The sequence below is a fragment of the Prionailurus viverrinus genome, chromosome A1 (assembly GCF_022837055.1).
Source record: "Prionailurus viverrinus isolate Anna chromosome A1, UM_Priviv_1.0, whole genome shotgun sequence".
In the NCBI taxonomy this organism is placed as follows: domain Eukaryota; kingdom Metazoa; phylum Chordata; class Mammalia; order Carnivora; family Felidae; genus Prionailurus; species Prionailurus viverrinus.
Window position 1 is genome coordinate 206,815,941 of NC_062561.1, and position 22,477 is coordinate 206,838,417.

Genomic DNA, 22,477 nt, shown 5'->3' on the forward strand with positions numbered 1-22,477 from the left:
GAGGAGCCACAGCAGGAACAAACAAGAGGCATATACTGAGGGCTCTTCTAAAGTCGAAGGTGAGACACTCATAGGGATTACACCTTGAAGGGTTACATGAACTTCACATGAGACACAGCATTCCAGAAAAGGTGGGTGACAGGATAAATTCAATGGTGAGATGTGCAGAATGGTTACACTGAAGGACACGAGGACAACAGACTTGAAGGGGCTGTGGAGAGCACTTCAACCGGTGATCCTTATAAAGCTGAAGCTGGAGGAAAGGAAGAAAATCTGAAACGGGCTGATGGTTTAGGAGAAAGAGGAACAGTCAAGAGGAGAAGGCCGTAAAGAAGCTAGAGATAGAACAGAAATACAGGAGGGCACCTGGGTGGCTCAGTCGGTTAAGCGTCCGACTTCAGCTCAGGTCACGATCTCGCGGTCCATGGGTTCGAGCCCCACGTCTGGCTCTGGGCTGATGGCTCAGAGCCTGGAGCCTGCTTCTGATTCTGTGTCTCCCTCTCTCTCTGCCCCTCCCCCATTCATGCTCTGTCTCTCTCTGTCTCAAAAATAAATAAATGTTAAAAAAAAAATTAAAAAAAAAAAAAGAATAGAAATACAGGGAAAGAAAAATCAAAAATGAGGAAGTGAAAAAGCTGGAAAGATAGGAATTGTTATTGGTTATTGCAATTTAAGATTTCAGAAAGAGAACACAAGGTGGTGATTTTCATTCAAGGTGTAGCCATGGGAGTAAGTTCCTGGAATGTGATGAAGTCACTGGCACAGAAGTCAAGGATATCAGCAAGGTATTAGATCATCCCAAGATGACAAGAGGAGTTGAGGTAGACAGAAATACTGTAAGCAAGATAGAAAGTTAGGTTCTCTGGCCATCTATTATTATTAAAGACAAAAATATTAAAATTTCAATACATCCAAAAAGGTGTGCTCTGAACACATATGAGCTAATGATGGACTAACCTAAATTGGTTTCATCTTCATTACTCATTTCATAAGCCATCCATTTTCTTTTAACAAAACAGGAAAATCATTTGAAAATGGTTATATAATGCCCAATAGCATAAAAATTTTAAATTCTATTAGTAATACATGGTGAAAAAAAATCAAACAATTCTCTTGTGGCATTGCATTATTTATCTTATTCTGGAAATGGGAGTCTAAATACTAGTTACAATCTTCTATTTTGCCCATTTTTTATCCATCTAAAGCAATGAGGTGAATTGATTTTAATCGCTGAAGCGTAGCTTCAAGATAGACCTAAAAATAATCTGAAGATATTTAAAGTGGTCAATTTTATGTCACAATATTAAAAAAAGAAACCTAAAGTAATAAAAAAATTCTAAAAAGCTAAACTGGATTACTACTTAGTATTAGTTACAGGATGGCTGAATTAAAATTACATGCCATCTTAGAAATTAAAGAATTGTTCCTTCATAGATTTAAAAACATGTAATGAAAGATGGCGATGGCATTTAAAAATAGGTAACCCTGCTGGTTATCTTTACATAGTGTAACATTCTTAAGCTCAGTGTCAATATGTCTTCTTTTCTGGAACTTTTTCCATTTCACGGGTTGTTTTGTTCTTCTGTTTCAAAAAGAATAGCTGAACTTACTGGTTGGTATGATGCTGAAAGAAGTTTAAAATTTGTTTTGCATTTGCTGTATTCCATTCTTGTTCTTTCAGGGGTCCTTCGCACACAGATACATACTTTTTCAAAATTTTTTCTCCTACTTCTCGGAAATCCAAGGGTTCTTTCTGTGTCGTGTAGCTTGCTCCGGAAACACCACTATCCACTTCATGATTTTCTGGCTGTTGATCTGCACAATGCTTCAATCCCCAGTAACACATTTCTCCGCTGTACATCATAGCCAGCAAATGAATGTCACTAAATATTCCTGGGAAAATCATTTAGGTTGAGAGATTAGAATTTAAATATTTAAAAAGAGACCTTGGTTATTAAAACTCTAATAAATTCCTTTTATGCCATTAAGCGTTTTTCCTTCTCATTTCAGTTACACTAGAAAAACCAAATGATCCCTAATATAATCCTCATTTAATTGGCATTTCTCTCTATTTTACCTATAAAAAGAGGTCCATCACTCCCAACCCCCCAAAAAACAGTTTGTCAGAGATTTTTTTTAAAGAATCATTTAGGTCACTGTGTTCTTAAGTTCTAAAGGTGGTTAAATTATCACTAAGATCTGGCCACAAAAATATTTTGAATTCATGTAGAACTTTTAAAATTAATATTAAGGATTATTCAGAATTATGTTTAATATTAGCTAATAAAATATTAAAAAATAATTCGATGGGAATGCAAGCTGGTGCAGCCACTCTGGAAAACAGTATGGAGGTTCCTCAAAAAACTAAAAATAGAACTACCCTACGACCCAGCAATTACACTACTAGGCATTTATCCAACGGATACAGGTGTGCTGTTTTGAAGGGACACATGCACCCCCATGATTATAGCAGCACTATCAACAATAGCCAAAGTATGGAAAGAGCCCAAATGTCCATCAATGGATGAATGGATAAAGAAGATGTGGTATATATATACAATGGAGTATTACTCGGCAATCAAAAAGAATGAAATCTTGCCATTTGTAACTACATGGATGGAACTAAAGGATATTATGCTAAGCGAAATTAGTCAGTCAGAGAAAGAAAAATCATATGACTTCACTCATATGAGGACTTTAAGAGACAAAACAGATGAACATAAGGGAAAGGAAACAAAAATAATATAAAAACAGGGAGGGAGACAAAACAGAAGAGACTCATAAATACGGAGAACAAACTGAGGGTTACTGGAGGGGTTGTGGGAGGGGGGGATGAGCTAAATGGGTAAGGGGCACTAAGGAATCTACTCCTGAAATCATTGTTGCACCATATGCTAACCAATTTGGATGCAAATTTTTTTTGTAATTTAAAATAAATAAATAAATAAATAAATAAATAAATAGCCCCTGGGTGGCTAGTCGGTTAAGCATCTGACTTCAGCTCACATCATGATCTCCCAGTCCATGAGTTCGAGCCCTGCATCGGGCCCTGTGCTGACAGCTCAGAGCCTGGAGCCCACTTCGGATTCTGTGTCTCCCTCTCTCTCTGTCCCTACCCTGCTCGTGCTCTCTCTCTCTGTCTCAAAAATAAATAAACATTAAAAATTTTTAAAAAATAAATAAAATAAAATAAAATCTCTAAGATCCTTCCTAAACCTAAAATAAAATTTTCACACTTACAGAATACTAAGAACTAATTTTCAAAACCATACTATGTATAAAAATATACAGATTTAAGTATACAGAAACTATCATGTCAAAACACTTACATTGTTTTCATTTTTGAATAAATGTTTTAAGTGAAGAAAAAAAAATAATTAGAACCTCTCTGATGGGGTATCAGGAGTAATTCAGCCAGGTAGGCTTCCTGGCTCCTAACCTACATCTTGAGAGAGATGAAGTAGGGAGGAACAAACTGCTTTAGATGAGAACAAGAAGCCAACACCAGAAGAGGACCTAGCCCTGTGGCAAAAGTGCTATGAAGTGGATGCTGTTTTCTTTTTTTTTTTCCTGGAAAAAAGAGACCCTATCTGTCCCTTTTGATTCTCCTGTGGAAGAAGTAGTGGAAGCTAGGGGCTAATGCAATCAAATTATGATTTAAGAGAAGACACTAGTACCACAAACATCCTGAAGAGAAAATCCCAGGCTGTAAGAGTATACTACCCTATGACTAGAAATGAGAGAATAAGAGAAATTGGTGACTCTTGCTACTTTCTTTGGTTCTAAATAGGCTTTCGTGCCCATCCCTACTTTTTCTTTTACATCAATCCATATTGGTGGGTGAGGAGATTTTAGAAAGGCCACTGTCAATGCAGCTAATCAGTTTACTAGTTATCCGCAAGAAATACTTCCTACAAATAAACCAAAACACCATGTTTGTCAAAACAGGCCCACTGGAGGAGCATTTGGTATTTGCAATTTTTAGGACAGCTACGTACCTGAATTAACTGAACATAACAACTTTCAGTAGCTTAAATCATGCTGCTTTTTCTAAGCAGTGTTTTCAAATAAAATGCAAAAACCTACAAAAGCTAACAAAGAAAAAAGGATAATTAAAATATACTTATAAAATTGAAATATAGAATTTTCCCTAAGTTTTCTTCTTCTCCGTATTTGATTTCTCCCCATCAAAATTTCAGATGAAGTAAAAAGAAAGTTTACACATATAATCTAATGTCACTTGCCAGCTATGTGACCTTCAACACATCTTCTGGCTTATCATGACATCAGTTCCTCCACTTATAAAGAGATGGCAAAAATAAGTGGTTCTTCCCTCCCACACCTCAGTCTAAAACCCAAATGATGCTCTATATCCAGTTCCTAATATTTTCAGGTGGATATATATGACAGGAGCTAACATTTTCCACCCAGTATTCATTCTTCCCTTCTTTCTTAGTTAAGAGACAATTTTACTTGGGATGGCAATGTATCAGGTGAAGGGCTATACTGTAATCCCAGGTTCCCTTGTAGCTGTTTGAAGCCATGTGATTAAATTATTGCCAGTGAAATGTAGCTGGAAGTTTTAAGTGTCAGAAACTTCTAAGAAGGTTTTCCAAAGGAGCAGTGTTGACTGAAAGAAACATCTTTTTGCCCTTCCTATAGACTGAAACACAGGTGAGACGAAAAGACCTCCAGAAGCATGTTGAGACACTGAGAATGCAATATCCTCAACAGAGGTACATGTTGCACAACTCTGGGAAGTACTATTTACATGTATTCTGTATAAATGCCTCCCTCTGAAGCTGTAAGGCTGTAGTTCTGAAGATGATGGAGGAAAAAGGTAGGATCCTGATAGGAATCACCATAATCAGCTCTGGTTTTGGTTGTTTTTTTTTCTCAGTGTTTATTTATTTTTGAGAGAGAGTGCGAGTGAGGGAAGGGCAGAGACAGAGAGAGAGACACAGAATCTGACGTAGGCTCCAGGCTCCAAGTTGAGCTGTCAGCACAGAACCCAACATGAGGCTTGAACCCAGGAACCGCGAGATCATGACCTGAGCAGAAGTCGGACGTTCAACTGACTAAGCCACCCATGTGCCCCTTAAGACCATTTTTATGTGAAAGAGCAGTAAATTTCTACTTGTTTAAAAGTTACTTCCGGGGCACCTGGGTGGCTCAGTTGGATAGGATCCAACTCTTGATTTAGGCTCAGGTCATGATTTCAAGGTTTGTGAGTTTGAGGCCCAAGTCGGACTCTATGCTGACAGTGCAGAGTCTGCTTAGGATTTTCTCTCTCCCTTTCTCTCTGCCCCTCCCAGCTTGCGTGCATGGCTCTATCTCTCTCTCAAAATAAATAAACTTAAAAAAAGTTATTTCCAGTCTGTTTCAAGTAGCCGAATCTAGTGCCTAATTGGGCTAATTGGGGATACGAAATAAAAGCAGCATGACATATAATTCTTTCAAAGTTACTATAAAGGGAATAGCAGTATTTTTTATTTTTTACATGAGAAGATATTTAAAAGCTCTTTTATTATTTTTTGGTATATAATGTACCTTGAAATTCATTTAAATCAGAGTAAAGTCTAGTAAACGTAAAAATTAAGAAAAAAAAAAAACCTTTAAAACAGGAAACTGCAAAAAGAGATCACATTACCTTCACTCAGTAATTTGGCTGTGTCTAAGTCTTGGAAAGAAACTCCTTCATTTAACTGGATAGGACACCGGTAATTTAGCATCTGTAGCAAGTAACTGATTCCATCAATAAGATACTAAATGAAAATCAAAGCCAAAGAATTGTAAGTATTATATGAAGAACTGTAGAAACCTCAAACGTTAATTTCCCCCCATTCTTTACTTAAGAGAAAATTGACTAGTTTGTAAATGTATCTTGTGGTTATTATATCACAATGGTAGAAGGACCCACCCCATCCCAAAACTTTTATAAATACAACCTTCCAAATGCTCCAATTAGCAAAAGAGTATGGGAGATAAAAAAAGAAAGAACTAACCAAGAACACATGACTCAGTAATATATTTGTCAAAGATGTTAACAGAGGAAGAAAAAGATAAAATAACAATGAATTGTTCAAAAACAATTTATTAAAACATGTACTTATTATAATTTAAGAAATACTATGAACAAAATTTTACATCAAGGGTAACCTCTCATTTCTAGGCCCGCATAAACTATGTATACAACCAACTCAAGTTTGAATTCTTAATAAAACAATGTAAGACAGGTTCTTTGGATTTACAGATTTGGTCAGAAGAGACAAGACAAATCAGAGGGCTACAGTGTTCTACAGTAGGGTCACAAGGTTCTTTATGAGTAATCTGCTGACAGAGGGTCACAGCCAAGTTTGTTTCCTTCAGGCCATAAATATGCTTCGAAATTAATACAGACAGTCTATATTCTATTTAAAAAAAAAATCCCAAACTTAAAAACAGCACGTAAACTTCCCAGTTTACAAAGGCTTTCACATGTTATCTTATTTAATCTTCACAATAATTCCCATATGCTTAAGAATACATAGCTAGTAAGTTGAAACCTGGAGTGCAAACCCAGACCCTTTGATTCCACTACTCTTCGTACTACACCAATGACAGCTTTTTGAAACCTGTAAAGTCAACAATCTAAAATGTATAAGGAACACCTTTTTACCTTTTTAAGCAAACTGGATTTTCTTGTGAGCCACTCTCTCCTTTTGGTCAGAGAATGACAATACATATAGAGTAGAGCACCTCTTCTCCAAGAGAGGCATTCCAGAAGTTCATCCCCAAGCAAATCGCAGGGCTGAAATACAACAAAGACTTAGCTAAAAAAATAAACCTCACATCTGTAAAAATAAAAATTAAATTCCAACATATTGAGCAATTCAAAACACTTTCATTTCACAAAATTTGCCCTTTACTTGGCTACTTATTATTCATGAATGCCTTACTTTGTTTGAATCAATTATAAGTTTAGAAATCTATTGCTACGTGAAAATAATTACTCCAATTTACAATTTTTTAGAAAATAACATTTAAGTATTTTAGTAGCCATTTCTAATATATCTGAAATATAAGTATTCCATAATCTAATTAAAAAGATAACTTTTCATTCAATAAATCATGCTGGGAACACTGGACAGCTACATGAAAAAGAATGAAACTGGATTACTTTCTTACACCATACACAAAAATAAACTCAAAATAAAATAAAGACCTAAACGTAAGACTTGAAACCACAAAACGCCTAGAAGAAAACACAGGCAGTAATTTCTTTGATACTGGCCTTAGCAATATTTTTTTAGGTATTTTTCTTGAGGCAAAGGAAACAAAAGAAATCAACTACTGAGACTACATCAAAACAAAAAGCTTCTGCACAGCAAAGGAAACCATCAACAAATGAAAATGCAACCTACTGAATGGAAGATGTTTGCAAATAACATAATGATATACCTGATAAGGGGTTAATATCCAAAACATATAAAGAATCTATATAGCTTAGCACCAAAAAAAACCCAAATAATCCAATCAAAAAGCAAACAGAGGAAGTGAATAGACATTTTTCAAACGAAGATATATAGAGATGGCCAACGGACACATGAAAAGATGCTCAACATTACTAATTATCAGGGAAATGCAAATCAAAATCACAATGAGATATCACCTTGCACCTGTCAGAATGGCTAGAATCAAAAGGACAAGAAATAATAAGTGTTGGTAAGGATGTGGAGAAAAAGGAACCCTTGTATGCTACTGGTAGGAATGTAAATTGGTACAGCCACTGAGAAAACAGTATGAATGTTCCTCAACAATTAAAAATAGAATTACTGTATGATCAAGTAATTCCACTACTGGGTATTTACCCAAAACAAAAAGACTAACTTAAAAAAATATATGCACTCCTACGTTTATTGCAGCATTATTTATAATAGCCAAGATATGGAAATAACCCAAATGTCCATTAATAGATAAATGGATAAAAAAGATGTGGTAAATACAAAGGGTTATTATTCAGCCATAAAAAAGAAAAGATCTTGCCATTTGTGATAACGTAGATAGACCTACATGGTATCGTGCTAGGAAAAATAAATCAGACAGAGAAAGACAAATACCACGTGATTTCACTTACGTGTGAAATCTAAAAAACAAAACAAACGGATAAACAAACAAAAAGCAGAATCAGACTCATAAATACAGAGAACAAACTGATGGTTGCTAGAGGAATGGGCGAAACAGGTGAAGGAGAGAGAGTGGGATATACAGGCTCCCAGTTATGGAACGAGTAAATCACAGGGAAAATGGGTACAATGGTATGGTAATTGCCTTGGAAGATGAGGCTACACTTATGAACATAGCATAACATATAAAATTGTTGAATCACTATACCATACACTTGAAACTAATGTAACATTGTATGTCAACAACAGTTCAATAAAAAATAAGTGTTAAAAAAGGGTAACTTTTTAGAAATCTGTTACTTGAAACAAGATGACACTTGTAGTACTGTTAGAATAAAATAATGAAAAAAAATATATATAAGGTTTTAATATATCCAACTTTTACTGTGTTGTATCATTTAAAACTTGGGATTATTTGTTCCCACAGTTAACATCCCCTGATAAACACATAGAGAAAAAAAAAAAATCTGGGTAAAGAGAGCCAGCAGGCAGTTAAAGATAATAAATTATTTGCTTGCAAGAATAGCCAGGGCTAGACAAAAATCTTGGAATCATCTAAATAGAGATGACAATAAAAAGCATGTGAACAGGTTGTCAAGCAGACAGAATAGAGAAAATCAGAGGATTAAGATATCCTTGGTGAGGGTGTATCTTTCCAGGATGGGAGAAAGGGCAGATGTTTGGGGAAGAACAAGAGCCAGGCTCTGAGGGCCTCAGAGGGATGGGGTGATCAATAGGAAGAAAAGCAGTAAATGCCCAGGAGGAAAAAGACTGTAAAAAGGACAAGAGATGTGTTAATTAGATACCTCAGGACCTTAAATCTGCAGAAGTAAAGGGAGCAGAAATAGCAAATATCTGTGTTTAGAAAATGATCAGGCACCAGTAATTCCAATACAATTCCATCATGCAAATATTCTAAAACATATAGGTGATACTTTAGTTGTGATGTTGGTCTGAGGTGTTAAAGTCTCATACATCTCTCCTTTAATCTTCATTTGAAACAGAGACAAAGACCTATTCCAGAAGAAGAAATGACAGACTCTAAAGAGCAGAAGAGGAAGAAACAGCATTCCACCATAATTCACAGGAGTACAAAACTTACTTTTGGATGCATATTATTTTCTTTAATTAAAATTTCTGGTTCTGAAAGAAAACTGATCAGCTCTTTTACTTTCTGTGAAGAGTCCTCAGGAAAATCTTCATCTACTAGTTTGTTCTCCTCAAAATATGTCATGTCCAAAATGGCCTGCAGTAAAACAAACAAAAGTATCCATTAATGATTGAAATGTGAATAACTTACATTTTAACCTTACATATACAGATGCTTTATTAGACAATTAAATTTGAAAAGTGGGAAAAATGTCTAGCTGTACACATAGTCTCTGATGGGCTTCATAGGAAACCTCATAGGTATTATAGTAAAATATTGAATTAATGATAATCTTGCTTCTCTCAAAAAAAGTAAATAAATAAGACTTTAAGCTAATCATATATGACATTAATTATGAAAAATATATTATGTTCCTTGCAATTTACACATACATACTTCTTGAACATTTTCTAAATGCCTGCTATATCAATTTAAGATCACTACCTCTAGTTTTATATATTGAATCTTCAAATAGTTTATTTGTTTCTTCAAATGCAGACCTAGCATTTGGGGAATATGTATTCTGCCACCCAATAAAGGCAGTATATAACCAACATTATGCAATTTAAACACTAAATCCCTAGCATTCCTAAATATAAGATGCTCTGTTCAAGTACCTTAAAACTACACAACCTTTTCTCTCTTTTTTTTAATCTACTGGACTAAGACTAAGGAAACTGAGTTCTTCCACTAATCACCCAACTAACCAAGGACAGTCAATTTTATTGGTAAAATAAAGAAACTGCTTTTCAAAGTTCCTTGCTTTGAGGATAGAATGAATTAACATATGTACAACACACAGAATATTAATTATACAGGGCTACTTAAGTGCTAAGTGTTCTTGTATTGAAGGCCTAAGTCAGGAAGAGCAAATCATTATCCTACGAATAGTAACTTTGATTCAGAACCATAATTAGGGTCTAAGGGGGCCTGGGGAATTCAAATCTGTATCTCTAGGTCTTTCATCTTATCTTTAGAAATAAATTCAAATGTTTAGAGGGTAGAAGTTAATTAAGATGGAGGGATAGGCGGAAGCTTCCCTCTTCCTTTGAACACAGCTAGATAAATATCCAGTCATTCTGAACACCCAAGAAATCAACTGACTGAAAAAATAACACTACAAGTAAAATTGTGGAAGGTAGAATCTGCAGAGAGTTGATTTGGGGGAGATAAGAACTGAGGGTGCTCCAGAGGAGAGGGAGCCCTGCTAAAAAAAAGACTACTGCAAAGTATTATAAGAAGTAGAGTGCAACAAGTTTTAGAAGTCCACCACTACCAAGGTCGTGCCTGGCTTAGCAGTATTCCCGTGGGGAAGGAGGGTGGAGACTCTGCAGAAGACAGTGTGGTCTGAGGATTCTCTGGTTGCTGGGGGAGAAATAGATCCCCTGCTTGGAGTGCACTTGGGAGTGGCAGCAAGGCCTTTTAGGGGACAGAAGAAAGGGTGGTGCTAACGTGCTACACAATTCCCAGGCATAGGAGCAGGGACACTGACAGAGGACAGCGAGTCTTGATGCCAGTTTTCTGCTCCACTTTGCCATGAACTCAAAACCACTGTGCGGTCCTGCAAACACTTTCCTGGGGCAGTTGGCAAGGGGCAACAGCTTGGCGAGACCCTCCCCCAGAGGATCAGCACAGGGCCCTACTGCACAAGTCCCTAAAATTCAGAGTTTAGAAATCAAGCCACACACCTGAGATAAAACAGCTCAGACACAGACAGCATGAAGATAGGGATTTGATGAAAGCCAGGGACACAAGAGAAGTGATTTTCTGTGAGGACTACACGAAAAGTGGCAGGTACAAGCTCCCTGCTCTGGGGATGGGAGAGCCAGGGGAAGCCATTTTGCACTCTCCCTACCGCCCCCCCCCCCCCCCCAACCGCCCATCAGTACTGAGCAACCTCAATGAGCTAAAGAGCACCACCAAGTGGAGACCAGGTGCTTACACTAAGCCCTGCGCCCCCCCCCCCCCCCCCCCAGCACCTTGCATATGCATCTCTACCGGGGCAAGTAGTGAGAACCAGTGCAACAAACATACTGGGTCACAAATCAGCCCTCAACAAACACAAAAAGATCTAGATCATTCCATGCATATTTTCAAACCACAAAGCTATGAAACCTGAAGTCAACCACAAGAAAATATTTGGAAAGACCATAGATACATGGAGGTTAAAGAACATCCTACTGAAGAATGAATGGGTAAATCAGAAAATTAAAGAAGAAATAAAGAAGTACATGGAAGCAAATGAAAATATAAACATGACAGTCCAAAACCTTTGGGACGCAGCAAAGGCAGTCCTACGAGGGAAGTATATTCAATACAGGCCTACCTCAAGAAGCAAGAAAAGTCTCAAAGACACAACCTAACCTTATGTGTAAAGAAGCTAAAGAAGAACAGAAAATAAAGCCTAAAGCCAGCAGAAGAAGGGAAATAATAAAGACTAGAGCAGAAATAAATGAAGTAGAAACAAACAAACAAAACCTAGTAGAACAGATCAATGAAACTAAGAGCTGATTCTTTGAATGTATTAATAAAATTGATAACCCCCTAGCCAGACTTATCAAAAAGAAAAGAGAAAGAACCTAGATAAATAAAATCAGGAATGAAAGAGGAGAGATCATAACCAACACCACAGAAATACAAATAACCGTAAGAGAGTATTAGGAAAAATTATGTCAATCAACTCGGTAATCTGCAAGAAATGGACACATTCCTAGAAACATAAAAACTACCAAAACTGAAACAGGAAGAAATAGAAAATTTGAACAAACCCATAACCAGCAAAGAAATTGATCAGTAATCAAAAATCTCCTGGGGCACATGGATTGCTCAGTCGTTTAAGCATCAGACTCTTGATTTCAGCTCTGTCATGATCTCATGGTTTGTGGGTTCAAGCCCCATGCTGACAGAGCGGATCCTATGTGAGATTCTGTCTGTCCATCCCCTGTTAGCTCTCTCTCTCAAAATAAATAGTTAAAAAAATAAATCTCCCAACAGGGGCACTGGGTGGCTCAGTCTGTTGAGCGTCCAACTCTTGATTTCACCTCAGGTCATGATCCCAGGGTTGTGGGATTGAGCCCCATGTCGGACTCCACACTGAACATCATGAACATCAAGCTTGCTTAGGATTCTTTCTCTCTCTCTCTCTCTCTCCACCCCCCCCGCCCGTGTCAACCATCCATGCTCTCGAAAGGAAGGAAGGAAGGAAGGAAGGAAAGAAGGAAAGAAGGAAGGATCTCCCAATAAAAGTACAGGGCCAGATGGCTTCCCAGAGGAATTGTACCAGATATTTAAAGAGTTACTACCTATTCTTCTTAACCTGTTCCAACAAATAGCAATGGAAGGAAAAGTTCCAAACTCCTTCTATGCAGCTAGCATTACCTTGACTCCAAAGCCAGACAAAGACCCAATAAAAAGGAAAATTACAGGTCAATATCCCTGATAAGCATGGATGCAAAAATTCTCAATAAGATACTAGCAAATAGAATTCAACAGTACATGAAAAGAATTATTCACCACAATAAAGTGGGATTTATTCCTGGGCTACAGAGCTGGTTTGGTATCCGCAAATCATTCAATATGATACGCCACATTAATAAAAGAAAGGATAAAAACTGTATGATCCCTCTTAATAGATGCAGAAAAGCATTTGACAAAATACAGCATCCATTCTTGATAAAAACCCTCAACAAGTAGGAGTAAATGGAACATACCTCAACATCATAAAGGCCATATACAAAAGACTCACAGCTAATATCATCCTCAAATGGGGAAAAACTGAGAGCTTTTCCTGTATGGTCAGGAACAAGACAGATGCCCACTGTCACCATTACTATTTGTCATAATACTGGAAGTCTTAGACTCAGCAATCAGACAACAAAAAGAAATAAAAGGCATCCAAATCGGCAAGGAAGAAGTCAAACTTTCACTATTTACAGAAAGCATGTTACTCTATGTAGAAAACCCAAAGATTCCACCAAAATATTGCTAGAATACATGAATTCAGCAAAGTCTCAGGATATAAAGTCAATGTACAGAAATCTGTTGCATTTCTACATACCAATAATGAAGCAGCAGAAAGAAAAGTCAAGGAATCAATCCCATTTACAAATGCACCAAAAATCGTAAGATACCTAGGAATAAACCTAACCAGTAAAACTGTGTAACAGTAAAACTGTGTAACACTTACGAAGGAAATTGAAGAGGACCCCCCCCCCCCTCCACTGCAAAAAGGAAAATATTCCATGTTCATGGATTGGAAGAACACTGTTAAAATGTCCATACTACCCAAAGCAATCTACACATTCAATGCAATCTCTATCAAAATACCATTAGCATTTTTCACAGAGCTAGAATAATCCTAAAATTTGTATGGAACGACAAAAGACTCCAAATGGCCAAAGCAATCATAAAAAAGAAAAGCAAAGCTGGAAGTATCATAGTTCCGGACTTTAAGCTATATTACAAAACTGTAGTCATCAAGACAGTATGGTACTGGCACAAAAACAGACACACAGATCAATGGAACAGAACAGAAAGTCCAGAATGGATCTACAACTACATGGTCAAGTAATCCTCAACAAAGAAGGAAAGAATACCTGATGGAAAAAAGGCAGACTCTTCAACAAAAATGTTGGGAAAACTGGAGCAACATGTAGAAAATTGAATTTGCACCCCTTTCTGACACCATATGCAAAAATTCAAATTTATAAAAGACCTAAATATGAGAGAGGAAACCATCAAAATTCTAGAGGAGAACACAAGCAGCAACCTCTCTGACCTAGGCTGGAGCAATTTCTTACCAGACACATCACTGAAGGCAATGAAAACAAGAAAAAATAAATTAGTAGTTCATTAAGATAAAAAGCTTCTGCACAGCAAAGGAAATAGTCAACAAAACTAAAAGGCAGCCTATATAATAGGAGAAGATATTTGCAAATGGCATATCTGATAACAGGTTAGTACTCACAATATATAAAGAACTTATCAAACTCAACACCCAAAAAACAAATAATCCAGTGAAGAAATGGGCGAAAGACATGAACATATTTTCACAGAAGACATACAGATGGCTAACAGACACATGAAAAGATGCTCTTCATCACTCATCATTAGGGAAATATCAATCAAAATCATGATAAGATACCAAATTAATAATACAAGAAACAACAGGTATTGGCAGGGATACGGAGAAAGGGGAACCCTCTTACTCTGTTGGTAGGAATGCAAACTGGTGTAGCCACTCTGGAAAACAGTTCGGAGGTCCCTCAAAAAATTAAAACTAGAACTACCCCACGATCCAGCAATTGCACTACTAGGTATTTACCCAAAGGATACAAAAATATAGAATCAAAGAGGCACATGCTCCCCAATATTTATAGCAGTATTATCAACTATACCCAAAGTATGCAAAGAGCCCAAATGTCCATCAACTGAGAATGGATAAAGAAGACGTGGTACATGTCTGTGTGTGTGTGTGTGTGTGTGTGTGTGTGCGCGTGTGTGTGCGCGCGCGCGCGCGCGCACATGGAATATTACTCGGTGATCAAAAAGAATGAAATCTTGCTATTTGCAACAACACGGATGGAACTAAAGTATATTATGCTAAGCAAAATAGGTCAGCCAGAGAAAGAATAACACCATATGATTTTACTCATATGTGGAATTAAGAAACAAAAGAGATGAACATAGGGGAGGTGGGGAAACACCGAAAACAGAAAGGGTAACAACGCACAAGAGGCTGTGAAAGAGAACAAACAGGGTTGATGGAGGGAGGTGAGTGGGGGATGGGCTAGATGGGTGATGGGTATTCAGGAGGTCACTTGTTATGATGAGCACTGGGTGTTGTAAGGGATGAATCACTCAATTCTACTCCTGAAACCAGTTATTACACTGTATGTGAAGTAACTAGAATTTAAACAAAAATCTGAAGAGAAAAAAAATATTTACAACTCTCTCACTGAAAGAAATGAAACAAGCAGGGAGTCTTCCAAAGGGAAAGAAAGCCAGGCAGCGCTCTGCCAAATAACAGCAGCCCTTTGGGTTTTATGAGTAGTTGTTATAGGTTCAGTCAACCATGATATCTGAAGGCAGAAACCAGCTTTATGTACCTCCCAATAAGAAGTAGAGTGCCAGGCCCCTAAATGCTATACATGTGTACTTTGAAAGCTTAACTATGTTTACTCTACTCTTCATAACCACTTCGTCTTCATTATCAAGTAAAGCATATAAGGCACTCTGTCAACTATAAAGTGCTATAAGAACGTTAGTTACTATAATGAAATTATGTTTCTTAATGTCAACTTGCCTCAGCAGTGTTTGAGAAAACCAAACTAGGTCTTCCCCATACAGAGACCTGAATTTGAAAGGAAAGTAAAAAAAAAAGCAGCAGGGTGGAGACTGGAGGCAGAAAAATTTTATACAGTTGCATGACAATAGCAGGAGAGTCATGTGGAGGATCCCAAAAAAAGATGAAATTCAGGGAAAAAAAATAATCAGGGACCTTACAGAGACCTTTATTCCCTCTGAATAACTTTCAAAGGCTTGGAAATCTTCTTTCTATAGTTTCAAAGTTTCAAGTCTATATGTTTTATACATAAAGGGGTTTTTCTGACCAAAATTAAACACTTTTTTTTTTTTTAGGTTTATTTAATTTTGAGAGTGAGGGCGAGCAAGCATAAGCATGTGAGTGGGGGTGGGGCAGATAAAAAGGGACAGAGAGAGAATCCAAGGCAGGCTCCCCACTGTCAGCATAGAGCCCCATGTGGGGCTCAATCCCACAAAATGTGAGATCGTGACCTGAGCTGAAACCAAGAGTTGTACCCTTAACCAACTAAGCCACCCAGGTACCCTAATACTTTTTTTTTTTTATTTTAGGATTTTATTTTTAAGCAATCTGTACACCCAACGTGGGGCTCAAACTTACAACTTCAAGATTAGGGGTGGCATGCTCTACCAACTGAGCCAGCCAGGTGCCCCAAAAATCAAACACTTTAAATAGAGAATAAATTGGTTTCACTACACCTAAACTTTGGAGTCAGATTCAATCATCTTATATAGGCAATCTGTCCCCATATCATCTCAGAAACCACATCTGTTTCAGTACCTGTGTGTAAAGTTCTAGAAGATTTGATGGGTTTGAACATTCTTTGTCTTCTCCACACAGAAGTTTCAATTTTTCTAGAGCTGCAGAAGCCCGAATTAAAAAGTGATCTGTAAGAGATAAAAACATGAATTTCATATAGTTTCAAGGTGTTCTTTAAACAAAAAAAAATGGTGTATCTGAAATCATATTATGTTACAGCATGAAGACGCAGCATGGTAGTAATATCTTATGTAAACCATGAAGTACATCATAATGCCTAATCCTACTTAAATTCATCACAGTAATTTATTCTCAATAGCTAGACTGAACTTCTCCAGGTTCAGTTGCCATTTCTTAAATGCAATTTGTATGTTCATTTTCATAGTGCTGCTTTTATGATGTTGACGTACTCAAAATATTTAAATAATAAACTGAAAACTTGTATTCGAATAGTACAAACAATATACATAAATCTACAGAAAGGGCTTCCACTAAAAACTTATAATTTTATAAATGTATTTCCTAAAAGAACATGACTGATTAAATCAAGTGCGCCAAAAATGTAAGCTCTGAGCAATTTTAACTTTATCCTGTTTATGTATTTATGTATGTAAATAGCTGTTATAATTAAAATTACATAATCTAAAAAATTACATAATCCATCTGCATATTTTATTCTTTTAAAAACCTGTAAGTGGAACAAATTACCTCTTTCAAAGAAAGGAGTATTCTAATATGCCCTCTAAAAACAATTCACCCTCTCTCCCCTCTACATTGTCTAATTTCTTTTTTTTTTTAATTTTTTTTAAGTTTCTTTATTTATTTTGAGAGAGACAGAGATAGCGCAAGTGGGGGGGAGGCAGAGAGAGGGAGACAGAGAATCCCAAGCAGGCTCCAGACTGTCAGCTTGGAGCCCAATGAGGGGCTCGAACTCAAACCATGAGATTATGACCCGAGCAGAAACCAAGAGTCGGATGCTTAACCAACTGAGCCACCCAGGCGCCCCTATGTTGTCTAATTTCTTCCCTGTCTCCAGTATCATATTCCCTTTGTTTTCATGGTTTCACTTTTTTCTTATAGATTTTTCCTCCCTAACCCGCCAAGTGTCCATACCAAGGTGCTATCTATCTACCCTTCTGCACCATCTCATGTAGTCAAATTTAGACATGCCTACCATCAAGACTTCAAAGTCCCTGAATTTGCCCCTTCTGTGCTTCCCTTCAGAAATATGTATCTTTTCCAACACTAGCCAACAGACAGAAAATGTAGAACTTACTGCAGGCCCATCTGATCCAGCTTTAGCACTTATACAAATAGTAAGTTGTTTAATATTGGAGTGAAAGCAACACCAGCTTCATTATGTCTGTTGGCAACCATACGATGACCTTAAGTTTTTCCAAGTGAGGACTAGCCTGTATCTAAACCAGATTCTGATTGATTTAAGATCCACTATTTTTTTGCTTTGAAAGCTACTTCTGTAGCACTGCCTTCCAATTTCTCAGCCCAGAAGTAGCATCTCCCAACCTGGGGGGAAAAAAAATTCCACTGTGAATGGAACATGGCACTCTATATGTGCTTTAGAAACTGAGTTGACATTTTCTTCTTAATTTGCAAGATTATTTTAAACGTAAAGACTTGTACTGAATTCACTAAACCATTGCTGAAGGAGTATCTCACATGAATTCCTAAGTACAGGGGAGAGGGGATAATGGCTCACATTTTAGCAAACTTTTATAAAATATAATATTTTTACTAGAACCATTCAAAGTGACAACTGGCAAGGCAAAGACAAGTGACTCTTACATAACCTCTGGAAAAAGTCCCTCTCATGGCATATTTCTATATACTGAACATATTGTGCTTGTACAATGAGAAATAAAGAACAAAAATTGACCAGAAATAAAAAGGAGAGCAATCTTAGAATAATGTCTAGTTGCATCTCATCTCATTTGAAGTAGAAAACAGAAAACTATCAATTCCTATAATGTAATACAAATATGTAGCTGTTACAGGAAAGGACACATTTTGAGTGAATATTATTTTTGTTGTGTGGAAAAGAATGCCAAGTTCCATTCAAACATCTGCAACCATGTTTTAATTTAACTTCATAAAATAAGAAAATGTTGCCATTAATACTCATTAATAGCTCATAACGAAGATCACTATTATTTTACTTTTAGTAAACCTTCACAACTTTAAAGTCTCCCAAAAAGGGGTGCCTGGCTAGTTATTGGGTGGAGCATATGACTCTTTATCTTGGGATTGTAAATTTGAGCCCCATGCTGGGTGCAGAGATTACTTAAAACTAAAATCTTTAAAAATTAAAAAATCAAATAATGTCTCTCAACAAGGACATACATCACTTTACTTTTTAAATTTTTTTGATGTTTATTTATTTTTGAGAGAGAGAGAGTGACCAGGGGAGGGAGCAGAGAGAGAAAGGGAGACAAAGGATCTGAAGCGGGCCCCTTGCTGAGAGTGGAGAGCCCAATGGTGTCTCGAACCCACCAACCATGAGATCATGACCTGAGCCAAGGTAGGATGATTACCAGCTGAGCCACTTCTGTGCCCCACCACTTTACTTTTACTTCCACCCCTTATTCTAGTCTGGAGTAAAGAACTCTTCCATGGAAAAATGAGAATGACTTTTGGGCTCAGTGATAAGTGAATAAAAAATTCTTTGATCTCTTTAGTCTGGTTTAAGTGGAGCTGGTGTGGGGTGAAGATCACTGTATAGCTTATTTAGAGGTAATCTGGATACACTTCCAGGTAATAGCCACTACGGTGGATAAACTATTCATGTGAATCCTGGGATTCACTTACCAACCAAAAAACCAAAAAAGAAGTCAGAAACCAAAAAAGAAGTCAGCTTCAAGGTGGTCTGTGGATTTTGAAAAACATGCTCTAAGAAAAGATAATCAAGGGGGCGCCTGGGTGGCGCAGTCGGTTAAGCGTCCGACTTCAGCCAGGTCACGATCTCGCGGTCCGGGAGTTCGAGCCCCGCGTCGGGCTCTGGGCTGATGGCTCGGAGCCTGGAGCCTGTTTCCGATCCTGTGTCTCCCTCTCTCTCTGCCCCTCCCCCATTCATGCTCTGTCTCTCTCTGTCCCAAAAATAAATAAACGTTGAAAAAAAAAATTTTTTTAAAAGAAAAGATAATCAAGCAAATAATCTTTATTGAACTTGAGCCATTTCATTGTGGACCCTATTCAATAAATTCACCAACAATCAATAATCTGGCAAAATGTTCCACTACTATTTTCCTATAAGTCTGATGACAATGAGTCAGACCACCAGAATTTAAAAGCCTATCTGTATTACTAAATGCTCAAAACTCAAAAATAAAATAATGTAGAACCTATAGGGAGCTGAGATGTAATAAGACAATTAAACTTAAAAGTCGCAAAATTCTCTAAGCCTGTCTTTCCTAAGGAAAACACTTGGACCTTTCCAAACAAGTGTTCTAACACTAACAGAGCCGTGGTGAGAACTGAGGCGATGTACAGAAAAGAATCGTCCAAACTATACCAATGCAAATTTCTTCTGTAGAGTATTGTTTACAGTTGGATTTAGAATCCAAAACAGAAGACGAAAATTTATAAGGCAGCAATTAAAAAGTTTAACTGTTACACATGCCTAGCTATCTTTACTGCACCCCAATCATTACTTATCAGTGTACTATCAGTCAGCTTTAACTACTCATTTAAACTTTTGTACTTTTATCCAGATTCTACTCTTTTCCCAATCGCTATAGGCATAAAGACGAGCAGCACTGATTTGACTGAGATGTAAGCGGTTTTCATGGGTTATGAAAAACGCAGTGTAGACGCAAATGCCTTAGCTTAAGGCAACGTGAGTTTCTGGAGGTGGACAATCGACGGTGCAGCGAGGGTCACAAGTGCAACACCTTCGGTAGCTCTGGCCTGGGATCTACACCGAGCACAGGCCGCAGCCTCCAGCCCGTACCGCGGTCGAGTGCCAGCTATGAACTACGGCCAGCCCGCCCGCCCCACTCTCCTCCGCTCCCTCACCATCTTCGCCGGCGGCTTCGCTAAGCTGCTGTATGTGAGCCTGAGCCAGGTCCCCGAGCTCTTCCACTCGCCTTACCACACTGGAACCTGCGGCCGCCATGGCCACGACGGGCGGGCGCGCCCCAGCCACGTGACTTTGCCGGGCCGCGGTCACCTGATTCCCCGGCTTGGGCGGGGCGTAAGGGCGGAGCTCACCCGGTTGGTGGGAGGGAACCCCAGCTCGGCAACAGGGCCGGTCCAGGCCCGTAAGTGTTGCTGCGGTTTATATTTTTTTCGTCTCCGGTTACTTCCTCTCCTTCCCACAATCCTGAGCGGTAGGGATACTTTAGGGGCTGGCATGACATCAGGGCACGCCTCTCTCCCGCCCCCTCCTCTAAACCAATCGGGAGCGGCCCACACCCTCAGGTTGGTCCAATAGGAAGCCAGCTTTCTCTGAGGGGGCGCTGGGAGAAGAGCTTGGCAGCGACTGGCTGGTGGTGGTTGACTGGCCTTGTGTTTTTGGCCCCTGTCCGATTTTGGCCTTTGTAGCGAGAGCGTTGCCTGAAATCAAATGACTATAATCTCCTAGTCAGAAATGGTAAAGCCTGACAGCCCCCTTGTAGCACATCTAAGTCTTTGAGAGGAGAGGTTATTGTGCATCTGGGAGGGGAGCTCCCAGCGCTAGTGTGTGTTTCTAGTCTAGGTGTTGGAGTGTCGCTTTTCTAAATCTTAATTTTAGCTCCTGAGTTTGTTTTATTTCTTTCTGATCTGCTTTGGCTAGCCCGTATTAATGTACTTTAACCATCTCGCGTCCAGTGGTACCAAAATTTTGCATTTACAAGAAGTTCTATTGCCATACACCTCAACACCCTCAAAGTGCTCATAGTGTGTGAAGTTCACCCTCTCATGTGTGAGTTTCAAAGTACTTCGCCAACAAGTCTAATTTCTACTTTGCATTCCCTATATTCTTGCCTCTTATCAAATCTTAACTCAAGTTTTTTTCAGTTTGACACAGCACATCTTGAATGATCTCCATCCTATCTTACTTTTTATGAAAGATAGTTTTATATCTAATAGGAAACATTAAAAATAGGGAAATACTGTGTTGTAATTTATAAGTGATGCACCACAAAGGCTTCCCAGCTGACCTTTATAACAACAGTTTCTTCCTCCAAGTCACCCTAAATATAGAGGACAGACAGGAATCACATATTAATGTTGTTTCCTCAGTGCCTTCTATAGTGCCTGGCACATTGTAAGTATTCAGAAAGTGTTTATTAGTTAAACAAAAATCCCACGTTATCTTCTCATTATATTACTTTCTAATCAGGAAGCTAAAGGCCAGGAAGTTTGCATTATATGATCAATGTGGGCTAAAGAATCAAAATTCTAAGGGCACCTTGGTGGCTCAGTTGGTTAAGTGTCCAACTCTTGATTTTGGTTCAGGTCATGATCTCACGGGTCATGAGTGTGAGTTCAAGCCCCACTTTGGGTTCTGTGCTGACAGTGTGGTTGGAGCTTGCTTGGGATTCTCTGTCCCTCTCTCTACACCTCTCATGCTTACACACATGTGAACTCTCTCTCTCTCTCTCAAAATAAATAAGCTTTGAAAAAAAAATTGAAACTCACGGGGCGCCTGGGTGGCGCAGTCGGTTAAGCGTCCGACTTCAGCCAGGTCACGATCTCGCGGTCCGTGAGTTCGAGCCCCGCGTCGGGCTCTGGGCTGATGGCTCAGAGCCTGGAGCCTGTTTCCGATTCTGTGTCTCCCTCTCTCTCTGCCCCTCCCCCGTTCATGCTCTGTCTCTCTCTGTCCCAAAAATAAATAAACGTTGAAAAAAAAAATTAAAAAAAAAAAAAAAAAAAAAGAAACTCTAATAAGCATTTCACACCTCAAAAAAGCCAAACCTCACTCAGTGCATATTTTAAATAAAATTTACAATTTCAGTAACTCATTAAACAACCATGGACTTTCAGTAGGAAGCATAGTTGAAACTGGAAATTATTTGCTCAACTGATAGTCATGTGTGCATGTCTTCAGAGATATTTGGAAGGGATTTGAGAGCACATAGTACA

The 22,477-nt window shown here is 38.2% G+C and overlaps 1 protein-coding gene across 1 annotated transcript; it reads right to left on the reverse strand.

Moving 5' to 3' along the window:
* Nucleotides 1–530: 530 nt before the first annotated feature.
* On the reverse strand, nucleotides 531–20,579 carry RIMOC1 (RAB7A interacting MON1-CCZ1 complex subunit 1). Its single transcript, XM_047859483.1, has 6 exons — nucleotides 20,426–20,579; nucleotides 16,418–16,524; nucleotides 9,268–9,411; nucleotides 6,659–6,790; nucleotides 5,651–5,765; nucleotides 531–1,893 (listed from the first exon to the last, which is right to left on the reverse strand). The coding sequence occupies exons 1-6, from the start codon at nucleotides 20,523–20,525 to the stop codon at nucleotides 1,607–1,609; spliced, it is 885 nt and encodes a 294-aa protein (XP_047715439.1). The 5' UTR covers nucleotides 20,526–20,579; the 3' UTR covers nucleotides 531–1,606.
* Nucleotides 20,580–22,477: the final 1,898 nt, after the last annotated feature.

Bases quoted from the DNA above. Each gene is read 5' to 3' on its own strand.
- RIMOC1 (XM_047859483.1), bottom strand. From the start codon at position 20,525: ATGGCGGCCGCAGGTTCCAGTGTGGTAAGGCGAGTGGAAGAGCTCGGG. The intron at 16,525-20,425 runs GTGAGGGAGCGG...TATCTCTTACAG, and splicing joins CGAAGCCGCCGGCGAAGATG to ATCACTTTTTAATTCGGGCT. The intron at 5,766-6,658 runs GTAAAAAGGTGT...ATTTTCATTTAG, and splicing joins AATCCAGTTTGCTTAAAAAG to TATCTTATTGATGGAATCAG.